Source organism: Phascolarctos cinereus, unplaced genomic scaffold (assembly GCF_003287225.1).
Source record: "Phascolarctos cinereus isolate Bilbo 61053 unplaced genomic scaffold, phaCin_HiC Scaffold_5;HRSCAF=322, whole genome shotgun sequence".
In the NCBI taxonomy this organism is placed as follows: domain Eukaryota; kingdom Metazoa; phylum Chordata; class Mammalia; order Diprotodontia; family Phascolarctidae; genus Phascolarctos; species Phascolarctos cinereus.
The window spans coordinates 379,158,994-379,173,018 of record NW_027555958.1 but is presented as its reverse complement, the minus strand read 5'-3'; the positions used below and the strand labels follow the sequence as shown (position 1 = coordinate 379,173,018).

The window sequence follows — 14,025 nt, the reverse complement described above, 5'->3', positions numbered from 1 at the left end:
CCAGACCTCCCAGGCTATCCACCATTCTTCCTTCTTCCTTCCCATGAGTCCGTTCTTTGCTGAGCTGGTGGAGGCATCCGGAGGGTGCAGAGACTGAGACTTTTTGGTCCACCTACCCTTTCCCAACCTGAGCTGAGGCCATAGCACCCTCTGCTGTCAATTTAGGGAGGCCAGGACCTAGGTTGCTTCTGGAATACTGTGGGAGACTGATCTGTTCTATCCCAAGAAAATGATCTCTTTGACTACCCTGGCAGAAATGGCTTTTCCCTGAGTTTGATATTGGGCATTCTCTGCTCTACGGCCTGATGTGCTCCATCCCCAGAACAGGACGGTCCCCTTATCCCTGCAGGGATTGCATATTCATTGCACCCTCCTCCTCTTCTGCTGGCCTGCCTCTGTCCATATTCTATCCTGATCTGGGTTGCCCTTTCCACGGTTCTTCCCAGGTGGTATATGGAGAGCCCTGTCTTTGCCCTTCTCTCACCATCTCTCTCGCTCTCTCCTTCTTTCCACAGTTTGTTTTTCTCCTCTTGATCTGGTGTGTTTTCTTTCTGGTGGCTGTGTTTTCATTCTTTCTCTGTCCTGTCTACCTCTGATGGCAGAAGCAGCCTCTCCCAAGAGACACGATGTACATGGGCATGGGAGGGACGTGGGGATGGTTCTCCTGGAGGACGAGACAGTTCACAAAGATCTCTTCCTTTCCAGTCCAGTCAACACTGATCTCTAAAAGTAAAGCTGTCATGTTTGTTAGAGAACCAGGACTGCTTGAAGGAAGTGATTATCTTTATTTTTAGGCTTATTATAAACCTGTTTTTAAAAAATGAATAAAACGAACTGACCTGTATACATTTCTTCTCTCTTTATCTCCCTTCCGCTTTTCCAGTGGATCCCTCATACCAACTGCCTTGTAAGGGACTTGGTTCCAGGGTTCCTTCTATGTCTCTCTTCCCTCATGGGGTACTAACCAAGAACTCCCAACCCCAACTTACATTGGAGGGGGCTGGAGATGCCCAGCTTTATGATCCTTCTTGGGTTTTTTGTTTGCTTGTTGGTTTAATGATATCGTGTATGTGGGGAGGGAGGTCAGCATTTCAAAGCAGAATCCAAATTTCAATGTCCCTGGCATGTTTGCCTACTGCCTACTAGCTCAGCCATATTCTGTATTTTCAGAGTTCATCTGTCCTAAACACTGGCTTCTTGGAAAAATGGTTTGAAATTTTCTATTGTATTACTGTGTGTAAACATGTGTATTTTTAAAATATTTAATAGAGTAACATGCTACAATAAATCCAATTCTGGACACTGAGCTAGTGATGGGAGACTGGCAGTAGGGAAAATTTATACCCTGCCCTGTGTCTCCCTGTGGGCTGAATTAAAATGGCTGGCCCTCAGGTGGGATGGGGCAGGCTGGGCTCAGAGTATTGGTGCTGGCTGTCCACCATCAACCTGTGCTTCAAAGAGACAGGCAGAAAGGCATCTCGATGTCTTGGCTCTAACCTTCCTAGTCCTCTGTGCTCCTGAGCCTCTGGCTCATCTATTATTTATGTGTGCTCCAGCTAAGACCGAAGATGGTGTGCCTCTAGAAATCCAGCCCCTGAAGAGCCAAGAAGGGTTAGAGGAAGAAGAAAAGAAGAAGAAGAAGAAGGGGCCCAAGGAAAAGTCAGTGCTACAGGGCAAACTGACACGCTTGGCTGTCCAGATTGGGAAAGCCGGTGAGTAGGTGCAGCTGGCTGGGGGCCAGCTGAGGGGAAAGAGCGATAGGAAATCCCACGAGCCTCTCTTCTACCACTCTCCCCACCCACCTTCCCCATACAGGCCAATTCAGACCAGATATCTAGTGTGAACGAGGAGATGAAATCCCGGCTTTACCTCCAATTCCCTTTTGAATTGACATCACTTCCCCTCAGGTGGAATCGTCACCAATAAGGAAGGCTCTGGAGTAGAGTGCATCTGAGTCCTCAAAGTCAAACCTGAGAGCTAAAGAATGTGACCTCCGAAGAAAGGTTAAAGCTCACAGTTCACAGAACATCAGTCCGAGGAGGGCTGGTGGAACCCCCAGTCATTATCCAGCCTTGACTTCACATTCTCATGGGATATCGAAGTCACCGTGTCCCAAAGCAGCCCATTCCGCATTGGTAGAGTTCTATATGTTAGGAAATATCTCCCCTGTTGGGAGCTGAAGTCAGAGGAAGTTAGGCTGACATGAAGTTCTTAAAATATTGGTTCTTGTCAGTACCATTGGATCTAGCTTGTAAATTCCTTGAGGATAAGATTCACTCTTCAGCTGGCAAATACTAATCCCATAGGTGAAGGATAAGCAGATTTGGCCCTTCTGATTATTACATGATCACGAATAGGGAGAGAGAACAGATTTCCAAATGATCTTTTTACCAGATAAATGGTCTGCACTAGGATTTGGGATAGTACCCAAGCAGAAGGTTTCTCCAGCTGCCTTTCCATTACCTGATTGCTATGCCTTCCCTGTATATCAAAAGGGAAGACATTTCTTCTTCAAAGTCTTGACCCTAGATTTATGACTTTTCCTCCCACTTTCCTCTCTGCCTAAAGCACTGGACTAGGAGTCAGGAACATGAGTTCAAATCTAGCTTCAGACCCTTACTAGCTGAGTGGCCCTAGGCAAGTCATTTAACCTCACTTTCCTCAACTGCCAGAGATAGATAACAATAGTACCTACCTCCAGGGTTGTTGGAAGGATCAAATAAAATAATATTTGTAAAGCACTTAGCACAGTGCCTGGCACATAGTAGGCATTTAATAAATACTTATTTCCTTGCTTCCCTCCTTCATTTCTCTTTTTTCTTCTCTGACCATACTCCTTTCTCCACTTTATCCAGTCCAAAGAGTCAACAAAGCTTAAGAGATGGAAGGAATCTCTCTCTATGCCTCCACACTGGCTATTCCAAGTGCTTGGAAACCACTCCCTCCTCACCCCCACCTCTTAGAATCTGTAGTTTCAGGGCAGCTAAGTTGCACAGTGGTTAGAGCTCTGGCCTTGGAGCATGGAGGACCTGAGTTCAAATCCAACCTCAGACACTTAACACTTACTAGCTGTGTGACCCTGGGCAAGTCACTTAACCTCAATTGCCTCACAAAAAAAAAAAGCATCTGTATTTTCTACTGAGCCTTAGTTCAGGGACCCCCTTCCACATGACATCTTTCCTGTTCTCCTAGCTACAAAGACCTCCATCTGAAAATTATCTTGTATTTAGTATTATTGTTGTTAATAGTAATAATAGCTAGCCTTTACATAACATTGTAGGGCTTGCAAAGTGCTTTTCAAATACATCATTCGATCCTCATGACGACTATTAGAGGTAGGTGCTATTATCCTCATTTTTACGGATGAGAAAACTGAGGAACTGAGAGATATAGTGACTTGCCCAGGGTCACACAGGTAGGCTGGACTTGAACTCAGGACTTTCTGACTCCAGTTCAACAAATGTTTGTTGATTGATTGACCTTAAACATGTAGTCCAACCTGTATTTCAACAGAATCCCTTCTATGACATCCTCAACAAGTGATCATCCTGCTGCCAGGTTAGGACTCCCTTGTAACAGGTAACTTGCTGCCTCCCAAAGCTGGCCCGTTCCACGGTTAGATAGCTGTAGTTGTTAAAAAGTTGTTCCTTTCCATTGAGCGAAAATCTGCTTCCCTCTAGCTTCTGCCCGTGGTTACCAGTTCCACCTTCTAGGGCCAAGTAGAACCAATTTAACCTGTCTGAATATCTTTGGCCAATGGTATGTGCTTCTCCCCACTGGTCTTTGTTTCTACGTGTTAGACGGCCTTATTCCTGCAGCTGATTGTTGTATGGCATGGTTTTAAGTAATTTCACCAACCTGGATTTGTTTTTCTTAAACTCAAATGTAAGACTTTTTACATTTATCCTAATTACATTTGAACTGCTTAAATCCACACTATTATCCTCTAACCTTTATATCCTTTGTGGTCTTGATCGTGACATAGTATCTATCATCATCATCAACATAGTAGCCATCTATCCCTCCCCATTTTGGGGGGTACAACTAGGTGGTGCAGTGGATAGAAGTGCTGGGCCTGAAGTCAGGAAGACTTATCTTCCTAAATTCAAATCCAGCCTCAGGCACTTACCAGCTGTGTGGTGCTGGGTAAGTCACTTAGCCCTGTTTGCCTCGGTTTCCTTATGTGTAAAATGAGCTGGAGAAGGAAATGCAAACCACTCTAGTATCTTTGCCAAGAAAACCCCAAATGGGTCATGAAGTGTCTACGACTGAATAACAATAACAATGCCCCTTGTCTTTACAACAGAATGAGGGAATCTGCATCTCACTTTTATTTTTGTGTCTTCAGTACCTAACAGTGCAGAGTAGACACCTATTTAATAAATGCTTGTTAAACAAAAATTGTTGATTTGAACTTAACATATCTGTGTATAATTTATAGTCAGTTTCCTATCTCAGCTTTTATTAAGGGCCTTCTCTGTGCAGAGCACTATACTAGGGGCTGGGGATACAGGTTTCATTGTTCCTTATGACTTAACATGAGTATAAAACATTAAATAGATACATTTAAGGGTTTTTACCAACTCACATCCCTTTCCTCTGTACCCGAGCTTTAGAGTTCACTCTTTGCCTTACTGATACCATATACCCTTGCCATGGAATCACTTAGTTAAAGGATAAATTAGCATGTAAAAAATAGCTGCCATCTTTTTCTCAGAAAGTTCCTCCTGTCCTACTTAAGAGTCCTGCTTAAAATTTCATCTACCACTGGTTCCATCTTGGATTTTACTCTTCAATCCATAATCCCTATTGGGCTATGTAAGCAATAGTTAGCTATTGTCCTGTCTGGAGGAATAGAGTTAAATTAGCTCTATCTAGGCAAGTTAGGTTTGTGATGAGTACCCATAAACTTAAATCATGAATTAAGGGGCATAGCTATGGGTGAGGAATTAAGCTAGTCTCCTTACTCAATAACCATTAATAAAACACCTGCAGCATTCAGAGTATTTTACTTGCTCCTAGTCTTTGCACTCTAGGGACTTATTAAATTGATGAGCCACCTATAATGAACAGAAATAGGGAAAACAGCAGTCACAGAGAATTATGCCCAAGGGAAGGACTAGGAATAGGTCGCTGCATTACAAAGTGAATGGAATGAGTTGTAGGCAGTTTTCTCATTTTGACTTTTATCTTGGTATAGGGTGTAAGATGTTGGTCTATGCCCATTTTCTGCCATACTATTTTCCTGTTTTCCGAGCAGCGTTTGTTAAATAGTGATTTATTATCCCAGAAGCTAGTCTTTGAATTCAGTAGATTAGTATAGTCATTGACTATTGTGTCTCGTACAGGCAATTTTCTAAAGAAGGAAGTTTTGAACCTCCAAGTTCAGGAGCCCTCATTTCCCAGTAGTGCTCTCTAAGTCCAGTCTAATGTTGCTTGTATTTCCTGGACAAGTCTTTTCATGTCTGCTCTCACAGTTCTCATCTTGATACTGTCCTTTGTGATCAACACATTCGGGGTGCGAGGTCAGAGTTGGAACGCAGAATGCATCCCCATCTACATCCAGGGCTTTGTCAAGTTCTTCATCACTGGGATCACTGTGCTCGTAGTGGCTGTACCAGAAGGGTTGCCTTTGGCTGTCACCATCTCGCTGGCCTATTCTGTCGAGGTGAAGTAGGGCCTTCATACTTCCTTCCTGTAGAACACTTGAGGGCAAGGGAAGGTTCTAACAGCATGGATCAGCTCAGGGCACGGGTCATGTTCTCTCAAGACAGAGAACATACCTAACCTCACTTCCCTCAGAACATTAGATGAAATACAGCATCCATGATAGGTAGGGACCCCTATCCCATTTGGTATTCATTTCAATGTCCCCAAAAGACTTTGATTTGTAATAGAACCCACAAAATTCATCTTGGATTTTTTTTTTTATTCAGAGGAAGAGGTTAGTGAATGGGAGAGGAGGGTTTGAATTGGAAGTCATCTGTCTCCCAATTTCTATACTTAGAGAAGTCCTGCCGATTCTCACATTCTCTTCTTTTGGCAGAAAAGGATGAAGGATAACCTCGTATGTCACTTGGATGCCTGTGAGACTATGGGGAATGCGACAGCCATCTGCTCAGACAAGACAGGCACACTGACCTTGAACCGCATGACAATGGTGCAAGCCTTTATAGGGGACACTTACTTCAAAGAGATCCCCAGCCCAGATGTCATTGCGCCCAATACCTTGGACCTCATTGTCAATGGCATCTCCATCAACAGTGCCTGCACATCTAAGATCTTGGGATGCTGTACCCTGACTCTATGTCTTGAGTGTATAAGAGAAGGGAATCTCTAAATCCCTGGGCAAAGCATGAAAAGGTTAAATGACTTGTCTGAGGTCATATTTCTAGTAAGGAGCAGAATCAGAATTCAAACCAGGTCCTCTGATTCCAAATCCAGAATTCTTTCCATTGCACTTCAATATATCACATCCTTGAGCATAACATGTGAAGACTTATAGGATGAGATTAGGAAATATGAGGCATGTCATGGGCCGTTTAAGTACCTATCAATTCCCAAGCAGAAACAACCTTTTGGGAAAGAGATACTTGCACTTATAGCAGAGAAAGTCTCACTAGCAGACAGTGGATACTGTCCTTTACCCAAAGAGTAAAGGAGGGTGTGACCTTTTTCAGAGCAGGAACCCCTTGTCTTCTTCCCTCCCATCCCTCACTACCCTCGAAACAGGCAGAATGTTACATAGTTGGGAAGTGACCAGCCCCTGCTGCTAGGGCTGCTAGGAAAGTCACAATCATTCCATACCTTTGGGTGCCTTTTTTTCCCTCCTTCCTTGGCCCCCTTGATTTGGTGCTTCTCATTTAACTTCCATATTATTTCTTTTTCAGCCTCCAGAGAAGGAAGGAGGGCTTCCTCGGCAGGTGGGCAAGAAGACAGAGTGTGGCTTACTGGGCTTTGTCGAAGACCTGAACCATGACTACTAGGCAATAAGGAACGAGATGCCAGAGGAGGAATTCTATGAAGTCTACACCTTCAATTCAGAGCGCAAATCAGTGAGCACAGTTATCCAGAACCCAGATGGGACTTTTCGAATGTACAGCAAGGAGGCTTCAGAGATGATCCTGAAAAAGTGAGCCATCCCATAGTTCAATTGACAAGGCCCTCCCTCCAGCAAACCTTCCATAGAGCTTTGTCCTAGTCCTTGGGCAGCTGGAGTCTTTACCCTGACTCTCTCCATGCCAAAGTGGGGTGTGGCCACATTCAAGCCACTGTTAACTCTCTAGGCCCTACCTTTCTCCATCTATTCAGTGGCATCCCCATCAGGACACAGAAGAAGAAAGAAAGATAAGACACAAGAGTTGAAAATATAGGAGCTAAAACAAGGGTTCTTGACCCTTTTTGGTGTCCCGGACTCCTTTCGCAGTCTGATGAAGCCTGTGAACCTCTTGTTATAATTGTGTTCTTAAGTCATAAAATAAAATACAGAGGATTCCAAAGGAAATCAATTATATTGAAATAAAGGTGTTATTTTTTCCCCCATCCAAGTTTATGGACCACTTGGAATCTCTCTATAGATCCTACCTGGGTTAACAAGCCCTGAGCTAGAGGGCCACCATCGTTATCCTAAACTCTCCCATGTTGGGTACAGTGTCTTTATGACAGGACACCTGGCTAAGAGTGCAATGGTTAAAGGTAGGGATGTCTCTGATGGTGGGGCCGTGAACAGCAGCCCTTCCCTCTCCCTCCTTTCCACTCATATATACTCCACTCCCTCCACTTAGATTTCCAGAACCCTTCTACAAGGAGTGCACAGCCCCTCTTCTGGGAGTCCTTTGAATTACACTGTGGTAGGGAGGAATTCTCTTTCCATTCATTGATGAGAAAAGCTTAATCACAGAGGGAAATTCTCCTTGGCCCCACTCCCTCTTCTATACAAAGCAGAGAATCTATCCTAATAATTGTTATTGATAATACCACCTACTTGAGGGGATATCGTTTTTATCCTAGCCTGTCTCAGTTCTGCCCCAGGTCAGAGCATGGACTAGGGGAGGATAGCAAAGATGACCACAAGAAAGCACCCCATAATAATGAATCTTTAAAACTGAGGTGAAAACAGGTTGCCAGTCTGCACTGGGGAGGGAATATCTGGATCAGAAGTGTCCTGTGATAATGAAATCACAAGTCTGGATCCTCTACACATCTCCCCCCACCCCCCCAAAAAAAAAAAAGAGAAGGCCCTCACATTTATATATTGCTTAAAGACTCACAAAAGAGTTTCCATTCAATAGCCCTGTTAGGTAAGTAGGTTACGTATTATTCTATTTTACATATTAAGACACTAAGGCTCAGAGGTTCTGGCTTGCCCAGGGTCACGAGCTAATCAATGTCAAAGCCTGGCCTCTAATTTAGATCTGAGTTCAAGACCAGTGTTCTTTCCAGCACACTAATGTAGCTCTCTTCTTTGATAATGAAAGGGAAGAAAAAGAGTGCAGATCAGCCCAAACCTCCAAGAAGCATTTTCTGGAGCTCACTGTGACTTCTTTTTTTCTCTTTGGTAATATGTTTATCTTTCTAAATATCTGGCTTAGGCTATAAAGTCACTCTGAGCCACTCCAGGGTTGGGGAATACGGCTGGGCAGAGGCATTCAAAATATTGAGGAAAGCCATCTTAGAAGGCTTAAAGACCCAGGATGAGGGGTCTGAAGACTAGAGTTTAGCTCCTCGGTGTTCAGTGCCAACCTCTGCAATGTATTTACTACCTGTGTAACCTGGGCAAGTCACTTTTCTTTCCACGCCTCATTCTCCTCATCTGTAAAATGGGGTGTTGCACTCTGGTCCCTTCCAGCCCTAATATTTCATGATTCTGTTGACATTTGTTGCACATACTTCATAAAGCAGCCAACCCAAAAACAGGTCTTTAAAGACTGATTGTGTAATTGAAACACCAGCAGCAAATTAGTTCATATAGCCAACTCCCCAGGAGTTTATTTAATCAGAAATGAAACTGAGGCTTCAAAACAGCAAATGAATCCAAAGAAACTGTCTTTGATAGACAGAGACAAACACAGAAGAACACATACGGAGAGAAAGATACTCACCTCTGTGACTATGCCATACCCCCACATCCCCAGAGATATGATTTACCGCCCAAACAGCTTCTATCCAGCTAGAAGCTGTAGAGTAGGGGCTCCTGACCTGGGGTCTATAGAGTCCCAAGGAGATCCACATATAAATTTCAGGAGATCCATAAGGTCCATGAACTTGGATGAGAAAACAATTACACCTTTGTTTTCACAATACTCAACTGAAATTGATCATTTCTTCAATGATTTAGAGACTCGATTCTGAGACAGGATCCAAAGGCTTCCCCAGATTGCCAAAGGGGTCCAGGTGAGGAAGCCTCGCTATAGAATTCACATAGGGAATGAAACTTATTGATACAGATAGCCATACTTGAATAGCAGTGATCTCAGCTGCTCCCTCCTCCAGTGTAGTATGTGAACTGGGCATCATGAGTCATCATGTCACCTCATGGCTAAACCGTTGGCAATAAGTAGCTCTAAGTTTTACTAAGCTGGTCAGCAGACAATGGGCATGGTCTTGTGTGGGGACTCTTGGAAGAGCCCTTCCAGCTTCATAGGACCTGTCAGAACTTGTGCTCTTGTCCTGGCAATGGCTTTGAAAACCTAGGATTACTTACATGTCCCAATCAGGAAATTAGAATAAGACTTATTGTAGAGGATAAACATCCATAGAATCAGACTTTATGGGATGCTACCACCTGACTCTACCTTTTCCTCAGGTGCCTCTTGATCCTGGACAAGAATGGGGACCCACACACGTTCAAGTCCAAAGAACAGGATAGTATGGCACGCTTTGTGATTGAGAAAATGGCCTGTGAGGGTCTTCGGACCATCTGTCTTGCTTACCGGGACTTTGAAGAGGAGCCTGACTGGGAAAATGAGTCTGAGGTTCTCGCTAAGCTGACCTGCATTGCTGTGGTTGGCATTGAAGACCCTGTGCGCCCAGAGGTAAGACCCATGCCCTAGCTGAGGGAGAGGGCATATAGGAGTCTTGCAAATAGGTATTGACATTTTTACTTAGCATGACCTAGTGACAAAGGTCTCAGGGTGTCACAATGACCTTGATTCTAGCTTTCTTTTTCACCATGTGACCTTAGGCAAATTAGCTATCTCAACCACCTCTCTCTTGGCCTCTTTTCCCCATTCTTTAAGAGGAGGTAATCTTATATCCGCTCTCATCACAGAAGGTACTGATGAATATTGAAGATGATATAGTTTGTGTTGGTGAGTAGTTTTATTGGTTTTGCTATCTGAGTAATGGGGAATAAAGAGGCTTAGGTGAATCCTGGAGTGGAACTGGGTACCAGTTTCACTCCTGCCTTGTCCACCTTAATTCATCAGCCTTCCACTTAGGCAGCTAAATAGAATAGAAGAGCCAGGAAGATCTGGGCTCAAATTTGGCCTCAGACACCTTCTAGCCCTGTGACCCTAGGCAAGCCGCTTAACCTTTGTCAACCTCAGTTTCTTTATCTGTAAAATGGGGATGATAACACCACTCAGCACCCCAGGGTTGTTGTGAGGATCAAATGAAATAGCATATTTAGAGTGCTTTGAAAACCTTAAAGCACCATATAAATGCTAGTTATTGTTTTTGTTGTTATTATTATCATAAGCAAGATTAAATACAGGTCTATTCTGTGACATTGGGTGCAAAGAGGAAAGCTGGTACTTTCCAGGTACTTTCCAGAGAAGAATGAACTTTACCCTGAATATGCTGGTGCTGCCAGAGGGGATGGTGAAGAAATGACTTCCAGCCAAGAAAGGGGACAGTGGGTTAGGTCCAGGGCAGGGTGCAAGTGCTAGCCTTGTTTTCTTGCTTTGGTCATCTTTGCAGGGGGCTCTTCTTCCCATGATGCCTCTGAACAGAAGTGACTTGCTTCACTGGGTGTAGCCACTACCTTTTCTTTATCTTCTCTCCTCTCCTCCACATATTTCCTAGGTACCTGCAGCCATCCACAAGTGCAAAGTGGCTGGCATCTCTGTTCGGATGCTGACAGGAGACAACATCAACACAGCCCGAGCTATTGCCGCTAAGTGTGGCATCCTGACTCCTGGTGAAGACTTCAGCTGCTTAGAGGGCAAAGAGTTCAACCAACTTATCCGAAATGAGAAGGGCAAGGTGGGTACTGGGACCCAGAGCATCTGGGGGTTGAGGCTGAGTGCCTGAGTAAAGAGGAAGATGGTTGAGCCTCTGTTTAACTGATCCACAGATTGGAGAAGACAAGTTGATTCTACTATTGCTTTTGAAAGCCAGAGTAGCCTGGATCAAAGGACTGTGGGCTCCCAGGGTGTATTAGAAGTCTTAAGTTCTAGCCAGAGATGGACTGTGTGCTCTTCAGTTAAGGGATTTGGGGGGGAGGTCTCCTTCATCCTTGACTGACCTATGGAGGATTGGGGTTGTTCATTGTTGACAGTGGATCAGGATCAGCTAGACATGATATGGCCCAAGCTTCGAGTGCTGGCACGATCGTCTCCTGCTGATAAGCATGTACTTGTGAAAGGTGAGACCTGCTGATACAGGCTTATGTAAATGAAAGAGCAGTGGGAATGAGCTGCAGCAGGAAGTCAGACCTCTGTCCCAGGCACCATTTGGTGGCAGATTCCTGTGCTAAGGGGAAAGTCATCAAGAAAAAAACATACTCTGCTTTGTTGGGAATCTCTAAATCTACTGGGGAATGTATAGTATATCCATAGACTTCAATTAATATAGAATGTTATGCTCTAGGGTCCCATTGGTTTTTCAGCCGTGAAGGCTACCGTAGCAATGCTGGTCAGGGTCCAGCCACAGAAAAGCCCAAGGCACACAGGGAAGAGAAGGGAAAGAAAGGTACAAGAAGACTGAAAAAGGGTGGCTGGGGTGGGACACCAAAAAAAGACTCCATGGATGGGAGTAGGCAGAATACTTGTGACTGCTGCACCTGGCATATGTGTGTTACAGGCATCATTGACAGCACTGTGGGAGACCAACGTCAGGTGGTGGCTGTTACTGGGGATGGTACCAATGATGGGCCCGCCTTGAAGAAAGCAGATGTCAGCTTTGCCATTTTAACCAATTTTCTCTTTGGCTCAAACTGCATTCTCCAAACTAGAAGCCAACACAGTTTCTGGTGCCCTTGCCACTTCAGTTTCCTCACCAACCCCCCTTCCTGTATGACCCTTCCCTAACTCTCCCTGTACCATATGATGTGGAGTGGAGGAAACTGGAGAGCAATTTGGAAAGGCCAGCTCCCAGTGAAGCAAAAACAATCATTTCAACTTGTAAATCACCTAGAAGCACCCCTGCTGCATGTGTGTGATGACACTGTACACCGTCCATTCATCCCACAATTATTTATAAAACATTGAATATCCAACCCTAGCTAGCCATTATGGTAAATACCAAGTATAAAAGAGTCTCTGTTCTTAGGAGCTTACGTTCTAGTTGGGAAAATAAAGGCATGTTGGTAAGAAGACTGCTAATAGTTCAAGGGATTAAGCCCCAAATGATTAGAGACAAGAATTGGGTTCTACCGTGGGTCAAGTAAGTGAGAAAGTGACTTATTGGATCAGGGCCTTCAGAGTCAGTGGAGATGTGGTGGGAGGGCAGAGGAAGAAATATGGGGTAAAAAGCATGACCAGGCAAACATATTTGAGAGACTAGTCTGCTTGAGTGGGAAGAGTGACAAGAATAATGAGAGGTTAGGTTACTAACTGGGGTCAAGTTCTAAAGAATCTTTAATGTTAAGCTTAGGACTTTAGGCTTCAAGTTTCATGACACATTTACTTTCCACATATCAGTCCCGTGTTCATAGCTCTCCATTGGCTTTCTCTTGCCCATGGAATACTCTGTCAGTGATGGGGGGAAGATGGGGAGAGGGCAGGGGGAGACCATACATAAGGATCTCTGAGGGCCATTTATTGACTTAGAAAACCAAATTATTACCTATATTCTATTGTATTTTTACTTATTTTGTTATATTTTCTCAATTATATTTTGATAGCTTATGTGGGCTACATGTTTGACACCTCTGGTATGCAGGGTGGATTGGAGGGGAAAAACTATAGGCAGGCTTGTGATGGGTTATGTGATAGAGTCTGGACCAGGGTGGTGGTGGGGGGGATGGGAAAGAAAGGGTAAGTGGCCATGCATGACACATATAACCAGGGACTTCCTTTACTCTTTCATATTCCTGAATGTAACCCTCAAGCAAAAAGCCCTGGGGAGACCAATGAACTGAAGATCCAGTCTGTTTAGCAAGCAAAAAAAGGGGAGTGTGTGCTGAGTTTATTCCTGAATTGATCAATAGCTTTCTCCTTTGACCCTTCTCTCTTTTCCTCATTGAGTCACTGCCCAAATAGAATCAGTTGCCAAGGTCTACCAGGTCTACCTCCATGCCTAGTCCAGTATCTCATTACTTCTACCTGGACTACTAGTTCCCATCTACCTGGCTGTCGTCTCTCTAATCTACCTTCATACAACTACTAAAATATCCTTCTAGAGGCATGAGTCTGACAATGTCATTCCCCTGCTCAAAAATTTTCAATGGCTTCCGATTGCCTAGAGAATAAAACACAAATTCTTTGTTTTAGGACTGGGCACTTAGGGTCTCCATATTCTTAACTCCAACTGCCTTCCGTGCTTTACTTCCCGTTACTTTGTCATAGTCAAACTGACCTACTGTTGCCTGACTCTGCAAGTTCACAGGCTTCTCCCTCTCAGAATCTTGCTAGTCCTTCCAAAGGTTCCATTACCTGGGCTTTATTAAAACTTGCCTCCTCTTCCCTGGCCCTCCACCCCCAGCTGAGTGTTCTCTCTCCCTCTTCCTAAGGAGTTTTCTGAATCTCTCTTTTGTCCCCATTGCTCCCTGTGCTCCACAGAATGTGAACTTGACAGGGAAAGCTTCCGTTTCATTTTTGTATCCCTGCACCTATCACACACCTGTATTGGGTAAAATTCGTT

General features: G+C 44.2%; 1 protein-coding gene across 1 annotated transcript in view; it reads left to right on the top strand.

Moving 5' to 3' along the window:
• The window catches only part of ATP2B4 (ATPase plasma membrane Ca2+ transporting 4), a 111,967-nt gene that overhangs the window by 77,134 nt on the left and 20,808 nt on the right, over nt 1–14,025 (top strand). The window contains 8 exon segments of the mRNA XM_078156408.1: nt 1,557–1,716; nt 5,455–5,668; nt 6,047–6,285; nt 6,890–7,132; nt 9,806–10,034; nt 11,026–11,209; nt 11,501–11,587; nt 12,025–12,130. Coding sequence (XP_078012534.1) covers nt 1,557–1,716; nt 5,455–5,668; nt 6,047–6,285; nt 6,890–7,132; nt 9,806–10,034; nt 11,026–11,209; nt 11,501–11,587; nt 12,025–12,130 — 1,462 coding nt within the window.